General features: G+C 61.5%; 1 protein-coding gene across 1 annotated transcript in view; it reads right to left on the bottom strand.

Annotated features, from left to right (window-relative positions):
- SHANK2 (SH3 and multiple ankyrin repeat domains 2) overlaps positions 1-19994 on the bottom strand; it is a 56033-nt gene that overhangs the window by 13483 nt on the left and 22556 nt on the right. Inside the window, exons 3-9 of the mRNA XM_021708403.1 lie at positions 12777-12912; positions 12114-12194; positions 11847-11855; positions 10563-10583; positions 3310-3440; positions 2404-2515; positions 1218-1238 (exon numbers count right to left, since the gene is read on the bottom strand). Of these exons, the coding sequence (XP_021564078.1) occupies positions 1218-1238; positions 2404-2515; positions 3310-3440; positions 10563-10583; positions 11847-11855; positions 12114-12194; positions 12777-12912 (511 nt within the window). The remainder of the gene's footprint in view (positions 1-1217; positions 1239-2403; positions 2516-3309; positions 3441-10562; positions 10584-11846; positions 11856-12113; positions 12195-12776; positions 12913-19994) is intronic.

Here is a 19994-nt window from a genome sequence, read left to right as displayed (position 1 = left end):
CGCATGTGTGCTTACGTGCTCGCTCTTGTGTGGGCAGTGGGGGCTGGCCAGACCACAAGGCTTCCATCCACCCATGCCTTTTCAGGGCGTTTTTAGGGTGGGGGGCACTAAGGCTGTCACCTGTCTGTCGGAAATAAGGGAGCAGGGCATAAGGCCTTCAGGGGCTGCTGCATTTGCTCATGTGGCATGGATGCTACCCCCGGGCTGGGGGCTGTGCCACTCTCCAGTGGGCACGGAACGCCGGGCTTGCCCAGATCTGCTGGGAGGCCTGCCCTCCTCACAAGCTGCCTGCCCCCTTCATGAGCTGTCTGGTGGTGGCCCTGTGTGTGCTCCGAGGAGGGGCTTCTCTTCAGAGTGCCGTGAAGTCCTTTGTCGCCTGACCTCACTGGCCCGCTGAGGACTCTGTGCGTCCCAGACCCCAGTGGAGGGGCAGCTGTGAGCTGGTGACTCCGAGAAGCCATGTGGGCTCTGGGACATGGCCCTGACGGGAGTGACTCCAGCCCCAGCCAGGAGCAGGATCCTGAGCAGGAACTCTTGGCTTCAATGCGTCCCTCTTGGCTTGTCACAAAAGTTCGGGACCCTGTCCTGAGACCCTCTGGAGGGGCTGAGGGGCACAGCGGGCTGCCACGGTCATGACCAGCCAGGGCCCAAGATCTCCTGACATGGGGCAGAGTCCTGGCCCACGAGTTAACTAGTGAAAGCTTATGGGTGCTGGGGGTGGGGCTGTGGCTGAGGCCTGCGCCCGCCAGCAGGAGGCCTGAGCTCCCTGGGCACGTCGGCTGGGTGGGACTTCACAGACTCTGTTCAACAGCCCGAGACAGAAACGTATCAACAAAGGGCACCGAGGAGAGGGAAGGACACGCACACACGCCACAGACACACAAGACTGGGGTCTCATGGCAGGGGCATGCGGGGTTCTCAAAGAGGCAGCAAAATAAATGACTGGAAATAGAAAACATTTCCTAGGACAAACTACAGTAAGTTATTCCAGTGAAAAGTTCCACTTGATAAGGGTATTCCAAATTCGACATACTCCTTGTGGGAGAGCACTTGGGCACTGCACAGGGCAGGTGCTAAGAGCATTCTCCAGTGACGCTGACTGCGTGTCGGTCGCCTGGTGGTGACGTTCCCAAGGAGTAATAATTTAAGAATACACCTTATTAGGCCAATCAGATTACATTCAGATTACAGATTCCAAACTGTAAGGATTCACTAACCTGATAGAAAGATTCTGCTGTCTGACAGGAGGAAATCAGTTGTTATTAGCCAGTCAAAGAGCCACGAGACACAGACACAGCTGTCCCTGAGCTGGGGGCGGATGGGGCCTCGTGCCGCAGACACCGCCTCCGCAGCCCCTCGTGCCTATGCCTGCCTACGGTCACCCACCGCAAAGTCGGGCAAGCACGCTACTCCTGCACCCAGCAGCCTGGAGACATTTCCAGAACACACGGACGGTGGCCCCGGCAGCCAGGGTCCAGCCAGCGTCTCCCCCCTTTACCGAACAGAGGCCCCACATGACCCCCTCTTGACAGGGCAGGGGCCCCGCCTGACCTGCCTCTTGACAGGGCAGAGGCCCAACACAATCCCCTCTTGACAGGGCAGGGCCCCTGCATGACTCTCATCTGGGATAGGGCAGGGACCCCACAGGACCCTCCTCTTCACAGGGCAGGGGCCCCACGACCCCCTCTGGACAGGGCAGGAACCCCCAACACCCCCTCCTGACAGGGCAGGGGCCCCACATGATCCCCTCTTCACAGGGCAGAGATCCCGCCTGAACCCCGTTTTAGGGGTCCTGGTGTCTGGTAGGGCCCTTAGTGCTGCCAGAATGAGTATGGGAAATACAGTGCTGGGTTATCTCACAAAGGGTCAAGTTTGACCTTGTCTCAAGGTAGGTTTACCTTTGCCTGTGACAGAGTCCATGGGAATAACTGTGACATTAACGATAAAGGTAAGCAGTTTCCTAAAACACACCAGTGACTTTATTGGCATTTGAGAACCTGACCCGCCTGTCCTGAGAAGCGTGTCTGTTGAGCCCACGGCAGGGACCTGGGAATGGAGGCGCCCTCACACTGCCCACTCTGACCTGTGCAGGGTGGGTGGGAAACTGGCCTGGACCACCCATCCACTCTCCACCTTCTTTCCCGGAAAGCCCCCCATCGCCCTGCTGGTATTATCGCAGGTAACCTGGTTTCAAGAGTGGGGAACTCGTATTTATCGAGTGGAAAAGCGTCACCCCACTCCGATGGGTATCTGGCAGTGAGACCGGGGTCCTGCCTCTGGTGGGTGAGCTGGTGGGGACTTGCCGGGGCAGGGGTGCCAGGCTACCATGGGCTACAACTCGGGGACTCTGGGGCGGCGTTTGAGAGCTGAGGGGCGGCTTGGGGGGTGGGCCACGCTGCTTACCTATGGATTTCTGCCTTCGCATCGTACCTCGAGGGATGCCCAGAAACGGGCCTTTTGGGCTCCCGGGAACAGTGGGCGTCATCACGGCGATCCCTTGGCGTTCGTACACGGACTGCAAACACAGAGCCCGGGGTGAGACGTGGCCCTGGTCAGCCCCCCATGGAGACAGGGCCCAGAGGGCAACGAGGGACTTCTGTCACAGCGGCCTCCCTGGTCCGCCAGAATTCCCAGCGGGGCTGATGAGAGGTACCAGCCTCTCCTGGTATCTCCACTGGGACGGGCCTCTGTCCCTGGGAACACCGAACAGCCTCTGTCCCAAGCCCCTCTTCAGCATGTGAGCTCCCTGATGGCCTAGGAAGGTGGGCGCAGCACGGACAGCTCGCTCCAAGGTGGGCACCCCGTGTACCCAGCCCTTTGAGGCAGTTCTAGTTCTGAGCCAGCTGTTGACCAGAGATTTCCAGCCTGAGATTTGTGGGGGGGACCTCCTACCTGCAATGGACGGGTGGCCTCTTCCACGCCAAGCACTTCTGTGCTCAGGGCGGGCTGGGAGCTGAGACCTCCTCGGTGTCAAGAGCACCCCCAGCACCCCGTATCCATGAGCTCACAGATCCTCGGCTGAGTGTGTGGGGTCGCCCTTGGGGCTCGGGCACTGTGCATCTGAGCAGAGGCCGAGGTTGCATGGACCATGAGAGGCGAGGTTGGCCTCCAGCCTGGTCCGTACCCCGCTGTGGCTCTGCACTGGACCAGGGTGCATGTGCTGCAGCCACGTAGGCGTGTGTTCTGTGTCGAGACAGCCTCGGGAGCGGGAGCCTCCACTCACGCGGAGCTCTGTCCACTCATGCGGAGCTCTGCCCACCTGCTTCCTGGGTCTCCCTCAGGCCCGCTCCCGCATCTGGGGCCACTCACGTTCACGTCCGAGATGGTCGGGAAGCACCGGCTGGTGGGCCGCTGCTTGATGGTGGCCACCCTCGACTCCACAGCCATGTTCTCAGCAGCACGGGAGGGCTTGGAGGCCGGGACTATCTCCTCGGGTTTATCTGTAACATAACCGAGAGGGTTGGCGTGGGCCTGCACCATGATCGTGTTGGGGAGGCAGGGCTCAGGAAAACGTGGAAGTGCGGTGAGCACTCCAGTACCCAGAGAACATAGGTGGGCACCTGCCTCCGCTGCAGGGCTTGCGTGTGTCCTGCCACGTACATGCTCACTGGAGTGCCATCTTGTGCCCCAGATCTTGCCCTGGGAGGTGCGTGTCTACAGACGGTGAGGGCCCCACGGCTCGGCTGCCTTCTGAGAAGTGCTCGCCGGGGCCCTGAGGCTTTTTTTGAAAAAGTAAGTCATTTCTTTTTAAAGCATTTTAATCTTTCATTCTTTCTTTTAGAGACAGGGTCTTGCTGTGTTGTCCAGACTGGAGTGCAGTGGTACGATCATGGCTCAATGTAACCTTGAACGCCTGGCCTCCCACCGTGCTGGGATTCCAGGTGTGGGCCTCCCACAGTGCTGGGATTCCAGGTGTGAGCCACTGTGCCAGGCTTGAAGTCCTTTTTTTTTAAATCGTGGACTCACTCTATTCTTACTAATGAGATGTATTCTTGACAGTGTTCACTAAACCAACTTCTGGAACTCTTTAACGAGAGTCAGACATGTGGCCCAGGCGGGCCCCTTGGGCAATGGGGGTGCTTAGGAAGCCAGGGTGGACGGGAGCCCCTGAAGCCACGGGTGCTGTAGAGAGGTCCCCCAAAAGGAGAACACTCCTATTTATGTTTGAGAAAGAGAGCCAAAATTTAGTTATAGTGATCCTTAGGAATTAAAAAAAATGCAAAAGGAAATTTAAAACAACTTCACGTTTGTGACTTGAAAACAGAAGTGCATTCCAGAACCATCCTGATGCTGTAGCTTTATCCTCAGGATGTTTGGGATCAGACACAAGGGTGTGTCTAGGCCTGTTAAAATGCAGGGGCCCTGGCTCTGAGTCCTCCAGAATCTATCACTCTGACCCCATGTGTGTTTGGAAAAGGCTCCAGCCGACCCCGGCTGTGCATTCACGGAGACGCCACTGGGCAGCCAGTGTGCAGTGGAGCCTGGTGGGCACACCGCGCTCTGGATCCTGTGAGGCACAGCTCTCACCTGCCGCCTGGGAGAAGCAGGCTTTCCAGAACATTCTGTTCACGAGCCTGAGTCCTCCTCCTAGGCAGCCCTAAGTCATTACTGGGGTCTAGTGGCTCCCGGTGAAGCATGTGCCGTCAGCAAGCCCAGGGCCTCGCCCAGACTCCGAGCCATAAAGCCGTTGTGAGAGCCAGGCTAGCCAGGGCTCAGGGAGGAAGGCCCACATGCCCGTGTTTCCAAGCTGTGTGTCAAGACACAGTGGAAGTCACTTGTCACAGCATCGCTCAGTTGCCCAACACGACCCTCTGACATAGCTGGACAAGAGGAAGCGCGGGGAGGGGAGGGCATTGCTAGGGGACTGAGCCAGGGGCCACTGTGGCCCCCCAACCTTGCCGAGCACGGACGCGGTCCTGACACCTGTGGACGCAGGCTCTGGTTGAAGCCACAAGCTGATCTAGGCCTGCCATCCAGACCAGGGTTGGCCACAGCCTGCCACACCTGTCTTGACCTCAGGGTGCTTGTCACACTTTAGAGTCGTGGAATATGGGAGGAGGAGGAGGAGGGAAAGAAAGCCCCGGGCGTCTCCTGCCCAGCCCTTAACAGAAGCTGCGTGTCCACCCTGGCCTGGCCATTCTCCAGCTTCCGCTGAGGGCTCGCACCAGGCGAGGAGGCGCTTGCCCACGAGGCCTGGGCCCCGCCCCGCAGGCGCGCCTCCCAGGGTCCCCGGTGGCTCCACGGCCAGGTCCAGCGGCTCAGCTTGCGTCCCCTCCCGGGCCTCAGTTCCCACTCTTCTGGCTGTCCGGCCTGGCTGGTGCTCCCTGTGGGCATCTGCCCTGAGGGGACAGGCCAGGCACAGCGAGAAGCGCCAGCTCTTGGTCCGCTGGGCCGCGGGGCCACCACCGCTGACGCCTACGTTGCCGGCCCACCATGCCGGGCCGCCCTCCCCCTTTTCCCAGGCCCTCCTCCCCTGGGTCTGGCCAGAGCATGGGCTTCGCGGCTGCTGCTTCCCACTCGCTTCCTTTGCTGGTGTCCTGACCGCCTGCGGGGCCGTTCCCCTCTCCCCACAAAGCTGGGCTGAGTCCCTCGGATGCCTTGGACGGCTGGTCCGGTACTGGTCTCTGTGCAGTTTCCCTGTCTCGGTTGCGCTGCCCACCAGGCCTGGCTCCCTGTTGACTTGGGCTCAGGCAGAGCTTGGCAAACCAGCTATGACACACGGGTCCAAGTTCGGTCTGTCCCTAGGAGCTGGCCCGCGACAGTGGCTGGTTTGCTTTGCTTCAGCCAAGTTGTGGCCACTGCTAGCCTCCAGAGTGTTTTTCTCCAGTGAAGTGGGCGTTGAGATCTCTCTCCATCACTGGGGAGTGACGTCCCACAACTGCAGTAAGCCAGGACATGGTGGGGGTGACTCACTGGGGGTCACTTTGGGATCTGCCAGCTGCCCCGCCAACACTAGCCCGGACCCTTCTGACCCCAGTGGGGGGGTGGGGCCTGTGGGGTACACAGAGCCTGAGCCTCCAAGATGCCACCAAGTTGGGGGAGAGCAGTTGGAGCCGATTAAGACATCCCACGGGGCATTCCAGATGGTGAGCTCTGGGGCAGCACAGAACCCAGCCACGTGTGACCCTGTGCACCATGCAGAAAGTGCGAGGTGCTCTCCGGGCTGCTCACCCACCCATGCTCCAGTTGGGCTCCATCAAGTCAAGAAGTGGAGGCCCGACACCCTGCTGGCCTGACCTTTGGGCATTTTAAGGTTAGTGGCTGATGGGGCGGCAGTGGGGCTGGGTAGCCTGCATGAGGGACGGTTGTCAACCTTGATCACTGACGGAGGCACCAGATTTGTAAGACGCAAAAGGCCAAAGCCAAGCAGGGAGGCCCCAGTGCAGGCTGTGCATGGGATGGCCACAGCTGTGCTCTGGTGTGCCACCTGCCATGTCTGGACACGTCGAGGGATGAGGGACTCCAGGACCGAACAGCTCTCCTGTAATTACAATTTAAACCAGCTCTTGTTTCCATCTGGGTCCTTCCAGAAGCCACGAGCCCATTTGTCCAGCATTAACCAACCCCAGAGCAATGAGGCTGGCTCACTTCCATCCCCAGAGCACCTCCTGGAATCCTTATGTGCCCAGATTGAGCAGGTAGGGCTGCGGTCCTAGGACCCCAGGGCATGGCAGGCACCCTTAAAATATGCTTCTAATGATGGGTGTGCCCAGGTGAGGCAAGGGCCCTGTGGTCAGTGAGAAAATCAGGCCCTGGTCCTGGTGGGATGCTGGGGCCCATTATCCCGTTTCTCATCCTGTAGCTGGTGTTGGGATCACCCAGCCACTGTACCTGCAGTGCGGTGGACATTCAGTGGGAAGGGAGGAGGGAGGGCACTGCGGCCATTACAGTCACCACATGGTGGGGTGGGCTTGGGCCTGCCCTGAAGGGGCATGCCCTGGAGCTTGGGGCCGCCTTCACGGTGGACATCTGGTCTCTGTTAAACCTTTCCCCTCCCCCTTCGCCCCCAGCACAAACGTTCTTTTGACCAGAACATGCGAGAACAGCCTGGCACGTGGGGGTGGTAGGGCCGGGGCTGCTGTCCTTTGAAGCCAGAGTTGTCCGTGCCATTCAGAGGAAAGCGGAAATGTGCCGCGTGGCTCCCCTGGGTGTGGGCCCCCGGCAGTCTCTTGCGTACGCCGACCCATGGGGCCTGGTGGCCTGGCTTGCTCGGTACCATCTTGATGTTTACTGGGACACGAAAGCTTCCAAGACAGCCACAAGACTGCAATTCCTGCCTGCCATTCTAGACAGCCAGGGATTATGCTTAATTGATAAAAGCCCGGAATTGGGTCTCTATTCAGGGACTTGGATGAAGGGGATTAGTGACTCCAGCCCCCTGCAGTCTCAGCATGTGGAAACAGCCCTCAGAAAGAGCTGGAAGCTGTCACGTCTCAAAAACAACCCAGTCATGACCTGATGCAGGTGCTCCAGCAGTGACCGGTGCTTTTGTCCTCTGGCAAGGGTGCGTTCCCTCTAGAAGACAGGAATGAGCTGACCAGCTGTAAACCACAAACTTGTGGGCGCTGGGCAGGGTGCGCTCTTGGAAGGGAGGTGGTGGGCTTGCCGCCGCCTGGCCTGCCTGTCTTCAGAGCCCCCAGCCTGTGAGCTGACTGTGGCCCATAGGCAGACCTCCACACGAGATCCCCAAGAGCGCAGACCACAGTGTGCCCCATGCCGAGAGTTTCTGCTGCACTCTGCACGTGCTCAGCCAGTCACAGGAATCACCATGGTGAGCGGAGGAACCCAGCAACCACGGCAAGGTGGGAAGGCCCAGTACCCACGGGAGCCCCGTGGCCAGGAGCAGAACTGCTGACCCAGACTCCTAGATCCTGGGAGAAAACAGGAGCCCTGTGGAAGCAGTTGTAGGTCCAGTGTCTTGTGAGTTCCTTCGCCTGTGGCCACAGACAAGGCAGCAACGTGGCAGCCCAGTAAGCAGGCCCAGTTGAGAGCGGGTGCCCAGCGGTTCTGCTGCCTGCTGCCCGGAACGTTCTCGGGGAGAGCAGCCCAGACCAAAGACTCCAGAATTGAGCTGCTTAGACTCCCACTCTCCTGGCGATTGGATCCATGGAACGTCCCCACCTCTGAGGCGACGGGGCCCTGTGGCTCCCAGCCGTGCTCTCCCCTGGGTGGGCTGGACCTGGAGGGACGGCACCACCACGCCCATCTCAGGGCAAGATGCACACCGCTTCCAAAGGAAGACACAATGGGCACCGCGCCAGACGTGCGAGGACACAAGCCACGCGTTAGGGGCAGCGGCTGTGCCAGCTGGCGGTCTCTCGATGTCGGTGCCCAGAGGCAGCGCAGGGTGGAAGGAAGCGTGTGCTTGGACTCCAGTGGGCAGGGTCTGTGGGTGCAGCCAGAGGTGCCCGACGGGGTGGAGGCCACCATCCCCTCTGCATGCTAGGGCCAGAGGCCTGTCCCACCCCACCGCCTGCCAGCTAGCCTCTGGCTGGGGTTTGGGGCAGGTGCCCCGTGTACACCTGAAGACCAGCGAGGACAGAGGAATGAGAGCCCGGGAGTGCTGAGCGAGTGCAGCCGAGGGCAGGGGCGCTGCGGGGCAAGAGGCTGGGTCGCTGTGATGTTCGCTGGCCAGGGCTGCCGAGACAAAGGGCCACCGATGGGGCTTAAAACAGCAGCGGCTTCTCCTTGAGTTCTGAGTCCAAGGTCAAGGCACTGGCAGGGCCGTGCTCCTTCTGAAGGCCACAGGGGTGGGTCCCTCCCTTCCTCTCCCTTCCTCTCCCTTCCTCTCCCTTCCTCTCCCTTCCTCTCCCTTCCTCTCCCTTCCTCTCCCAGCCACCCCTGGTGTTCCTCAGCTTGTTCTGTTCTTTCATCAGGACTCCAGTCATCGGATGCAGGACCCACCTGAGTCCAGGGTGGCCTCCCCTTGACTGCATCTGCAGAGACTATTTCCAAGTAAGGCTGTGGTCACAGGTTGTGAATGGACGTGAGCTTGGGGGAGACACTTTTCAACCCAGTAAGCTGCAGAGGCCTGACTTCTGTTCCACACGGTCTTCCTGGAGTATGGTGACTGTTTCTTCTGAGATGAGGCCAGTCCTCCCAGAGAGGCTGGTGGAGGCAGCACGAGGGGCTGCAGCACTCACCGCATGCCTACTGGGCACCAAGCACGTGACTAGCACTGTCCTGGGGGACGCACTGATGGCCCTTGGGGCCTGCGTGCCCTCTTCCTGCCTCCTGTTCTAGCTGGGGTGGGGGCGGGGGCATTTCATCTCAGATGCGCAGCCCACTTTCTCTGTTGTCCAAACAGGAGGTGGGTCTCCGCTCTCTGGGCCTCCCGCCTGGGCTCTGCGAGGGTGCGATTATCGTGAGACCAGGACGCCTGTCCCCTCATCCTCCTCCACAGCCTGCTGCAGGTGTCCCGGGGGGAGGGGGGCGTGGGCAGGGCCAGGCGGGCAGGGCCGGGCCCAGGTAGGCCACAGGCACCCCCTGAGGCTTGGCCATCCCCGTGTCCCCAGCTCTCCTCGTTGATGGGCTTTTCTCAGCCAGGGCTGTGGTGGTGACTGGCCCTGGGAGCCCATGGTGGGTGGCTCCTTCAGGAAGGTGTGACAAACAGAAAGGGCCATCCGGGGAGCTGGGCTCCAGCCCTGGAAGGGAGCGCGTGTGTAAGTGGCGCTCAGAAAGACGCACATGTGCACGTGGGCACACACGTCCCCAAGACAGAGCCGGGAAACCCTCCGGGCTGGAAAGGCCGGGCTGCCGGGGCTGTGGGAGGCGGTGGCAGAGTCAGTGGGTGACGGTGGGTTCATCTTCTGCAGCAGCCCCACCTTCAGGGCTTGGGATACAATGAGCTGGACCTTGGACCAGTGCCTGTGTGGCAGGGTCCACCCCCTGGGCAGAGGGCTGTGAGTTGGGAGTGCTCCTCCACCTGCCGGGCTATCTCCAGGGCATCCCCGGTGCGGGTGCTGTTTGGAAGGAGGACTTAGGTCCGCCGGGCCCTGCTGTCCAGGCTGCCCACAACAGGGTGACCACCAGTCCTCCACCCACGCCAGCCCTGGGGGCACAGGCAGAGGGCCACACAGTTCTCTCCTCCCCCAGCATAGGCATGCTCTTCCTTGGCACCGGGCAGCCTCTGGGGATAGGAACTTTCTGGGTATTCAAGGGAAGCAGCCCCTGCCTGCTATAAAAGGGGTCTAGAGGCTTGGGGTGCAGCCAGGGCTAAACACGCCTGGCCAGGCAGCTCCCCGCAGCTTAGTCGCACGTGAGGCCTAGCAGATGGGGCCTGCAGGCTGCCCTCCTGGGGGTCCCGCAGGCCTGACGGTCATGACAATGTGGACACAGTTCAGGGAAGGAACACAGAACACGCTGGGGGACTCGCAGACAGAAGCAAAGCGGACTGAACAGACGGAAACGGGCTCCAGGACTGGGGCCTGCAGCAGGACCCAAAACGGACGACACAAGGCTGGCAGCACATGGGACGGCACGCGCGGGTACAGGGAAGGTCTCTATTCCACCGGGAAGGCATGGGCAGGGGCGCGCGAGACAGACACTGGCTCCTCCCTTACCCTTCTTCTTCCGGACCGAGGCTTGCAAACAGAAAGGGAGTGCTGTGAGCCACCGGATGGCAGCGCCCACCCACAGCCTGACTCAGGCCTCATCAGTGTAGGGAGCCCCCAGGGGACAGGCGGGGCCGGCGTGGAGGCCCGAGGCGGGGCAGTGGGCAGGGGCAGGGCCATGTGACGGGCAGCCCATGGGCTGCCCTACAGACAGTGGCTTCCCGCCGGCTCTCCCCGAATCTAACGCCGGGCGCCGGAGAGGGCATTCCTCTTGACTGGGCCCTGCGGCTGCCATGTGGGACGCCCCCCACCAGGCTGCCAGGCGCGGGGCGGCGGGGCAGACCCAGGGGGCGCCTGAGGCCTGCCTGGAGCACAGGCTGTGGCTTCACACCCGTGTCCCTCAGCCTCCGGGCGGAGCCCCTGGGAACATCCGTGTCTGTCGCCAGGAGAGCGGCCGGGCGCCTGCCCTCCTCTCGGAGAAGGGCGCACAGCCACCTGCCTGGCCACCGGGGGGGCTCGGGCCCATGGAGCGGATTTTCCGGAGGGCTGTGTTGGAACGGGGAGCGAGGCAGGGGCCGGAAGGCATGGGGGGCTGTGGGCCCTGAGCACTGCGGCGGGGCTGCTTTTCCCGAGCCCACGGCCTCAGCCCGGGCTGCTTCTGGGCCCAGAATGCCGTGAGACATGGCCGGCAGCCTCGGGGCACTGGAGGGGCCTCGCTGCTTCAGCCCATCTGATGGGCCGCTCTCGGAAAGCTGCCCCGTGCCCAGGACGCAAGGAGGAGGGGCCTTGTGAGTGAGTGCCAGAGGGCTCTGGCTCAGCCCCAGGGACAGCTGGACCGGGCGGGCCGTGAGCGGCTCTGTCTCCGCCCACAGACGCTGCCTTCGCAGCCCCTGTCCGTGCTCCCGTGGAGTGAGTGTCGCCACCCACACGCCATCTTGCCAAAGGTGTCCCTGGGCTCCATGGTGACGCCCCAGTGCGGCATTTGCCGCATCTGGCAGGCTCCTGCGGCCAGCGCCCACGCCATCCCCTTGAACAGCCGCCATGGCCCACGCGGCTGGCAGGCGCCCCCCCTACTGTACAAGATGGGGTCGGAGGGCAGAGCCTTGCTCTGTTCCCTAGAGCCCTTGAGAGAAGGTGCCAGGGGCTCCCCAAGCCTGGTGTGGGCCAGGCAGATCTGCCAGGCTACGCTGTCCATGCTAAGTCCCTGGGGGCTGGAGCCTCCTGTGTGGGAGCAGCTCGCACGGGCCCCTGGACAATGGGAGGGCGGCCCTGGGGACCTGTGGGGCTGCTTACCTTTCTCCACTAGTGAGAGGCCCAGAGATTCAAAACAAAATGATGTTAGACCAACAGCAGCGGGCAAGGTGGGACTAGTAACCACACCCCACAGGGCTCCAGGTGGGGGCACCGGACATGCAGGGCGCTTCCTGATTCCGTGGCTGGGGGCAGGGGCAGGAAGGGGTGGCAGGCGAGCGCAGGCCATGCTGGGGCCAGGCGTCGTGGAGGGCACCAGGGACAGGCTTTGGCAACGGCGCAGGGCGGGTGGCCAGACGCGTGACTTACCGAGCTCCTCCAGCTCCGAGGTCATGGACTTGGAGCGCAGGGTGAGGGCCGTGGTGGGCGCTCGCTTGGGAGGCGGGGGTGCTTGATGGTGGAGGAAAGACAGGGGTGAGAACCCGGCCGTGGCACCCCCAGCCTCCAGCTTTCCCCGGCTCCCCCTGCTCCTGGACTCTGGGAGATGTGGGGGGCGGTGACCCTTGGGACTGCGACTCTCGGTGGGGAGGGCTGACGCGGGGGGGCGGGCTCCGCCACGCCACGGTGTCCAGGGGGGCGTCACATGGCAGGGCAGGTGGCTCTGCGGGCTCCTTTGGCCACAGGGTCAGGAACCGTGCAGGTGTGCTGAGGGGGAAGGGACGGGCTCTCGGGGCAGGGGGTCTTGCCGTGCTCCTGTACTGCAGGCCCTGCCTTCTTGCCAGGCGGGTCTGGCCAGGGAGGGACGGTGTGCCGGCCCGGCTCTGTCTGCAGGTGCTTGCTGGGGACTGGCAGGGCATGACTAATGGGGCACGGACGGTTCCAGCGGCCTGTGAGCCCTGATTCCATGTCATGGGCCCTGGTGGCAAATCCCAGCCTCGCCCCTATGTTCGGGCTCCTCGGAAGGCAGCTCAGAGGCAGAGAAGGTCCACCCTGCAGGGCAGACGCAGGTATCTGGTGGCCTGGGGTGCATACCTTTCTTCCTGGCAGTGTCGTCCGGGTCCAGGTTCCTGGTCACCGTGACCACCTTAAGGACGAGGTGATTCCCTCCCTGGCGGATCATGTTGACCACCTGCCTGTGGCCGACTTTGACCACGTTCTCATTGTTTACCTGCGGGAAGAGGAAGCGGTGTCAGGAAGAGAGCCAGCAGGTGGGGGGGTGGGGCAGTGGAGGCAGCTGATGGCCACAGGCAGCTGTGCAGGCTCTGACACGGAGAGTAGGCCAGGGGCCCAGGAACGTGTCATGAGACTGCGGTCTTTCTGGAAGCAAAGGGCTTTTGGGGAAACCAGAACGATTGCCACTGTGGCTGTGCACTTAGCTGTGGCCAGAGGCCAGGGTTGGTGAGGCTGAGGAAGCTAGGGCAGGCCTAGAGAGGCTGGGGGTCCAGTGAGGCCAGGTGAGTCCAGGTGTGGCCGGGCAGACCCAGGAGGCTGGGCCGGCGCCACTCATCTGACACACAGTGGTCTCCACAACTGCCCCGTGGCTGCAGGGTCAAGGCTGATTCTTATCTGTCCTCAGCCCTCTCTCACAGGCCGGGGCAAGTTCACAGCCACCAGGGCCAGGCAAAGGGCCTGACAAGACTTCCAGGGTCAGCCAAGGCTGCCCGTTCTCGCAGCGAGGAGAGAACACCTCACTGCGACCGCCCGCTTCCTCCTCGAGGCGACACAGACACCGGCTCACAGTGGGTGCCCTGCCCTCACGTTGGCTGCCGAGTGTCTTGGAAAGGTGATGGCTGGTTTGGGACCCCCCAGGCTGGCATACCATGACCACTGCATGGCTCTGTGCTTCAGGGGCTCCTGGCCCCTTCTGGAGCCTGCCACCTCCCTGCCCACTTGTCCCCACAGTGGCACCTGCACCTGGCACAGAGGCAGAAGTGGACTCAGGGCGCCTCCCACAGGCGGGGGGGCTGGGCCCAGTCCCTACGTCAGGCGCGCTTCTCGCCCTCTCCGGCCGCCGCCCCCGCCACTGCCAGAAGTAAAGCGAGCCACAGAGAGGCCTGGGCGGGCGTTGGGCCCACACTGGCAGCCCCGGTTGCCACGGACACGGCCCGGCGGTGGTTTTTGGACTTTGCGGGGAAAAGTCCCTGCCCTACCCTGCCCACGGACCCGAGCCCAACGCGTGGGCTCTGCCCCTTCATCCCCCAGCTTCTGGGTGGGAGTGCAGCCCGCGGCGCTTCTGCCGGTCCCAGCCCACACACCTCAGTGGCAGTGGGGGAGGGAGGGAGGAAGTCCACAGCCACCTCACACCCAGTCTCTGAACGAGAAAATCGCCCAGCATGTGAACAGCAAAGCTGCCCAGCACTCCTGAGGTCCCAGTGCCGCCCCCCTCCCCCGGGGCTACACAGCCTCAGGCGGGAGAGTCAGGACAGAATTGCTGCTTGGGGAACTCACATGGCTCTCACACCCCGTGCAGCCAGCTCTGGGCGAGGAGCGGGTGCCGCCCAGATCCCAGCCTGATGCTGGGCACGGGGTGTGTGGGCGCCCGTCACCTCTGACCCGGCCGCAGGGCTCTCCAGGGAAGCTCCGGGAAGCCCAGGACATGGACCAGGGCAGTCCCCATGCGAGCCGCTCTGCCGTCTCACCACCCCGGGACCGGCTTGTCCCCGTTCCCCGGACCTGGTGGGCTGCAGCACTGAGCGTCCCACGTCCCAGGAACACCCTCGGCCCTGGGCACTGGACGACCGGCCACCCCGCGCGGCCCTGGAGATGCAGCCTCAGGGGCAGGCCCGTCCCGGGGGCCCATGGAGAGAGCCCCCAACCCAGGGCAGTGGCATTCTCTGCAGAGTGAGGCCCTCGGCCCGCCCGTTCGCGGAGTGTGGCTAGGAGACCAGGTGACCTCGGGGAGTCAGCAAGTCGCAGGGAGGAGGGTGCCGGGGTTCTGAGGGCAGCCCCAGGGGCCCAGCGACCCCTCATGCTGTGTCGACGCTGAGGCACGTGCACACAGCACGGCGGCGCTCTGTGTTCGGCGACACTGCTCTCTCTCTCCTCCAGGTGGCCCCCAGGGCAGCGAGAGCTGCCTGGGAGCTCACACATCCTCCGCTCCTCCACCCACGGGAAGCCAGAGGTAGACCATCCGTCCCGGCCTTCGGGGCCGACACTGTCATGGGAGAGCACACAGCACATGAGGCGCACGGAGGGCCCCCGCGAGGTCAGAATCGAGGAAGGTGGGAGGGTCAGCTGGGCAGAGGGTGTGCCCAGGCGGGGGCCCGAGACAGGGGCCACTGGTGCTTGCAGGATCAAGGAAGGGGCAGCAGAAATGACAGGGGTACCAGGGCCTGAGGCCCGAGGGCAGGGCCTGGAGCACCAGGGAGCAGCCAGGTCCCTCGCCGGGATGGGGCTGCTCCTGGGTTCTGGCCCGAGCAGCTAGGAGCGTCAGGTAGGTTTCCTGCACCTGATGCTCAGAGCCCCCAAGGGGCTGGCACCGGGCTTCGGGCCACCAGGCTCCAGTTGGGCCTCCCTGTGGCTCATTTGGCTGACGGGGGCTCGAGCCTCAGCCTCCCTCTGCCAACCCAGCCCCCGGCCCTCAGGACCATGAGCTGACTCCCCGGACTCCTGTTCTCTGGGCTCTTCTGTGTCTGTGTGTCCTCCCACGCCCTTGAGCTGGCCCCTAGCCACATGGGGTCAAGAGCTTTGCTTCTGTGACAGGGGAGGGCTGGGAGGCCCGAGACTCCCTTTCTCTGAACAGACACTGCTGTTCTCTGGGGGAGGGGCCTGTGTGTTAGGAACAGGGCCTCCCAGGGAGTGAGCTGGTAATGGTGGGTTCTCGGGCAGTTTGGCCGCCGGGGAAGGGGACCTCGGTGGCCCCGGCACCACCTGCATCTGCAGCCGCCAGCCGGGGCACACATTCTGGTGGCGCCTCTATGGGCTCCCGCTTCCCATGCCACGGGGAATGCCCACGGGCTGGGTTGGCTTGCCCATGGGGCTGGGGCTGGCTCCCCAGAGGGGGCATTTTGTATCTGGGTCCCTGCCGATCCCACCCAAACTCGAACGGCACGGACAGTTCGGGAAGGCGGAGGAGGTGATGCTGCAGTGGGGACGCTGAAGGCTTTGGCCTTGGCCGGAAACCAAGGACAGAGGCTCACGGAGCCCGCAGGAGCTGCAGCCGGGTTTGGAAGCAGGGCTTGGGCATCGCATGCCCCTCCGGTTCCCCGAGGGCTTTCTGACCTGAGTCCTCTAGGTCAGGAGCCTCTGACATGGGGAACCAAGCGCTGCTTGCAAACAAAGCTACTGTGGACGCGTCCCACTGCAGCTGCCCTGCCTGCAGGCTTGCTCATCCTCCTCCTCGCAGGATGGCACCAGGTGGGCCTTGGTCCTGGTGATCACGGGCACCCCCCCGAGTTGGCGGTATTGTGGGGTCCCATGCCGCTTGCTGGGTACTTGGGCAGGACACCTGCCTCTCTGGCGGGTTGTGTCCTCAGTAGACAGACACAGGTTGCCCGCCCCACCTCGACTGGCCTGTGGGCCAGGGGATGCCATCCACACATCCCGGGATGCTACCCTTGGTCGCCCCATCTGGGAAAACCAAGACTGCCGGGGCCAAGTCCTGCCTGCACAGCGCTTCAGTCCACTTTAACTTACTGTCACAATTCAGAGGATGAGACTCTTATGGAAAAAGTCCAGAATGTCAGCTTCCACGGAAGAGGCGGAAACCTTACCCCCAAGGCCCTGGGCCCCCACACCCCCGTGGCATCCTGCCCTGTGTGTCGCCGGGCCTATACTGGATGGTGACCTTTGCTGCCACCAGGGAAGCAGAACTGCCATCGCTGCCTCTGAAGCGGTCTGCTTTTTGAATTTTGGAAGGGAACAGACTGAAGTGTGCACATTGCTCGTCTCCAAAATCAGCCCCGGTGACATTTGCAAAAGGATTTTGGTTTGCTCAGGAAACTGCATGTGACGAGTGCAGCTGAGCTGGGCTCAGCCTCTGAGCGCAAGGAGGAAGCGTGTTGTGTGGGCGGGCGTGGGGGCAGAGGCAGGTGACCATCCTGTTGGTCACCACGGTTCAAGTTACATGGAACCACAGAGCATGCCCAGTGGACAGGTGTGGATGTGAGGTCTGCAGGGCCCCAAGCCTGGGCTGGCGACACCAGGAAAGTGGTTCCTGAACTCACCCTTCATTTGGAAACCTCACTGCTTCCATCCACGAAAAGTCAGCTCCAGCATCAAGCATGTGATCCCAGTGACACGCATGTGAGAGCAGACTGCGAATGCCCTCAAGGCCCTCAGAACGCAACTTTCCCCGAGCAGCTGGGGCTGGGTGGCGGCCGCAGGAGCCACCAGCAGACCCCCGGCCATGACCAGTGGTTGGCCGGCCGGGAGGAGGGTGTTGGGGCGGGAGCTCGGAGGGCGGGGGTGGGGGGATGCCGCCATTGGAAAATGCCTGCAGGGGCCCTGGGAGGGAGCAGGCAGGGCGGGAGCCCCTCCCCCGGCCCACAGAGGCCCTCCTGGGGGCCTCAGTCAACACAGGGGTGCCAGTCCCTGAGAGGAGGCTGTCCCTTCTGGCTCCTCCCTCCCCCACTTCTGCCACTGGACTCAGCTCTCTGTGAGGCCTCTGGGTGCTGGTCCCACCTCTCTCTTCCCTCCTCCCCCTGCAGGAAGTGGGTCTCCTCCAGGATGGGACGTTGGCGGGGTTTTTGACATCACCTGCTTCTGGCTTGAGGGGAGTGTCTGCCTCAGACCAGCTACGGCCTCCCTGGAGGTCCCCGGAACCAGCCTCAGGCTGGCACACAAGGGCAGGAGCCCCGTTCCCAGCTGCCTTTCCTTTCCTGGGTGAAGGCGAAATGCAACGCCCTTCCTAGGCAGGACAGTTTCTCAGACTGCCACACACTGAACAGCCTGCCCAAGAGGCTGTGCCCCCTCTCCTCACCACGGGGTCCTGAGTTCTCACCTCCTGCAAAGTGAATGAGCTTGGCTGGAGCCCCACCCCGAGTGAGAAATGTACCGGGTCAGAGCTGGGCAGCGTGGCTGTGGGCATCTGTGGATTTGCCACCGGTGTGCAGGCGAGCACTTGCATAGTGGGCACAGGGATGCCAGAGGAGGTGTGCCCTGATGCCAGCACACACTCCTGACAAAGAGCGGGGCAGAAGCGTGAGGCTGGCAGGCCTCAGCGTGGCATCATTGAGGAGACCAGCATGTGGCAGGGCAGGACTAGGAAACTCAGTTACGTTTCCCCCCATTAGAGCAGGGAGCCTTAAGAACTTCAGAACGTCCAGCCTGAAAGCAAGCCTGAAATCAGTTTAGCCTGCTCTGGAATCTGAAACCAACGGCTATCATTAAGGCAGATGCTACACATCGCCCATGTGGTGACAGAAAACTCGGCAGAGGTGAAATGCTTGCTGTTTCCACATATGCTCAGGTTGACACCTCGACCTTCCACGGGTTCCAGTGACCCTCAGAAAACCTGGACCTGCAATTTTGGCATGCTGCCACCAGCCCAAGCCCGGCTGATGTTTTGAATTCTTATAGAGACGAGATCTCACCAAGTTGCCTAGGCTGGTCTCGAACCAGGGGGAGGTGCGCATGCTTTGACAGCTGGCCGGATCTGCAGAAGGCTCAGGTAAGTCCTGGGCTCCTGGGGATGACCGCAGTGCAGGAGAGAAGCTGTTCACAAAGCACAGGCTCAGCGAGCTGCAGAAGAAAGCACGCCTCCCATGCCTCACCCCTCCATGCAGACACGGAGGCATTTATGGAGGGAGGGAGTCGCAGCACATCCAGATGGACGGCAAGAAACCAAGCCTGCCACCAGCCCGCGTGCGGCAGTCTCTGTGGGGGACGGGGACACATGCCCGCCTCTGTCAGTAATTCTCCTCTTCCACTCAGATTATGGTTTAAAACATCCAAGTTGTACATGCACAGAGTTTAAAGAAACAGAGTGTTCCACGCGGCTTGTTACTGCAGTGGCCCACCACCCGGCCCCACCTCTCACTCTCGAAGCTGTCAGCTGTTTAATTTTGTATCTGCCACTCTTAACACCTGTCTTATTTTTGCAACATGACATTTACATTTGAGCCATTATCTGCTGACACACCACTATGGAAAATGATGGTTTAGCTCAGGGCTTCTCAGCAGTGGCACTATTGTGATACCGGACCAGTTAATTCTTTGTTGTGGGTGTGTGATGCAGCATCAGTCCCTGCCCCAAATGTGACAACCAAGAATGTCTCCAGACTTTGCCAAATGTCCTGTGGAAGGTCAAAGACAGTCTCAGCTGGGAACCACTGATTGTCTCTTTCCCTCCCCCCCCACCCCGCCACCTTTCCAGGACCACCATTCTTGGGCATATTTATTAATTTTTAGTTGGAGTCTTACTCTGTTGCCCAGGCTGGAGTGCAGTGGCAAGCCCACCACAGCCTCGACCTGCTGGGCTCAGGTGACCCTTCAACCTCAGCCTCCCAAGTAGCTGAAACTACAGGCATGCGCCACCATGCCCAGCTAAGTTTTTGAACTCTTGTAGAGACGAGGTCTCGCCAAGTTGCCTAGGCTGGTCTCGAACCCCTGGACTCAGGCAGTCCTCTCGCCTTGGCCTCCCAAAGTGCTGGGATGACAGGCAGGAGCCGCTGCAGCCTGCCCTTGGGGGGTATTGATATCAGCATTTTAACTAGCTCACCAATCAGAGTCTGCATCATGACTGTAATGCCCATTCACAGCCTGACTATATAGCACGCTGTGATTACTTTGTCTTTTCCGGTATGTTTTGTTCTCACTGGAGCAAGAGAATTTCCCGTTTGTTTATTGGTTTCATTTTCTGAGTACTTAACAGTAGTTCAAATCCAAACGCTTCTGTAATTACGCCAACCTCTTTTCAACGTCTTTAAACACATTAGGTATTTTAAGTCTGCCTCTTCAGTCTTTCCCGAAGAGTTCTGATCTGCTTGGGATGCTCAGGCTGAAGTGCTTCTAGCTCTGCTGTCCCCATTGCTGTCATCTTCAGGACCGCTTCAACTCTTCCTTGTTGGGACCTTCTGACTCCCAGACTCCTTGTATGTATTCATTTATCTGGTTTAAAACTCCATCGTAATACTGTAAGAAAAAGATTGGCAGTGGTGGGAAACTGCCAGGGGAAGTGAGGAGGCGGGATTGGCAGTATTGGGAATCTGCCGGGAGGGGCCACACCTCATTAACAAGGGTACCTGCATACTGAACATTTGTATACCTAACCCGGAACTGTAGCCCACATCTTAAAACAAAACAAAACAA

The sequence above is a fragment of the Carlito syrichta genome, unplaced genomic scaffold (genome assembly GCF_000164805.1).
Source record: "Carlito syrichta isolate Samal-C Ts95f unplaced genomic scaffold, Tarsius_syrichta-2.0.1 Scaffold136318, whole genome shotgun sequence".
Classification (NCBI taxonomy): domain Eukaryota; kingdom Metazoa; phylum Chordata; class Mammalia; order Primates; family Tarsiidae; genus Carlito; species Carlito syrichta.
Note: the sequence above shows the minus strand (reverse complement) of the source record. Positions and strands in the feature narration are given on the sequence as shown.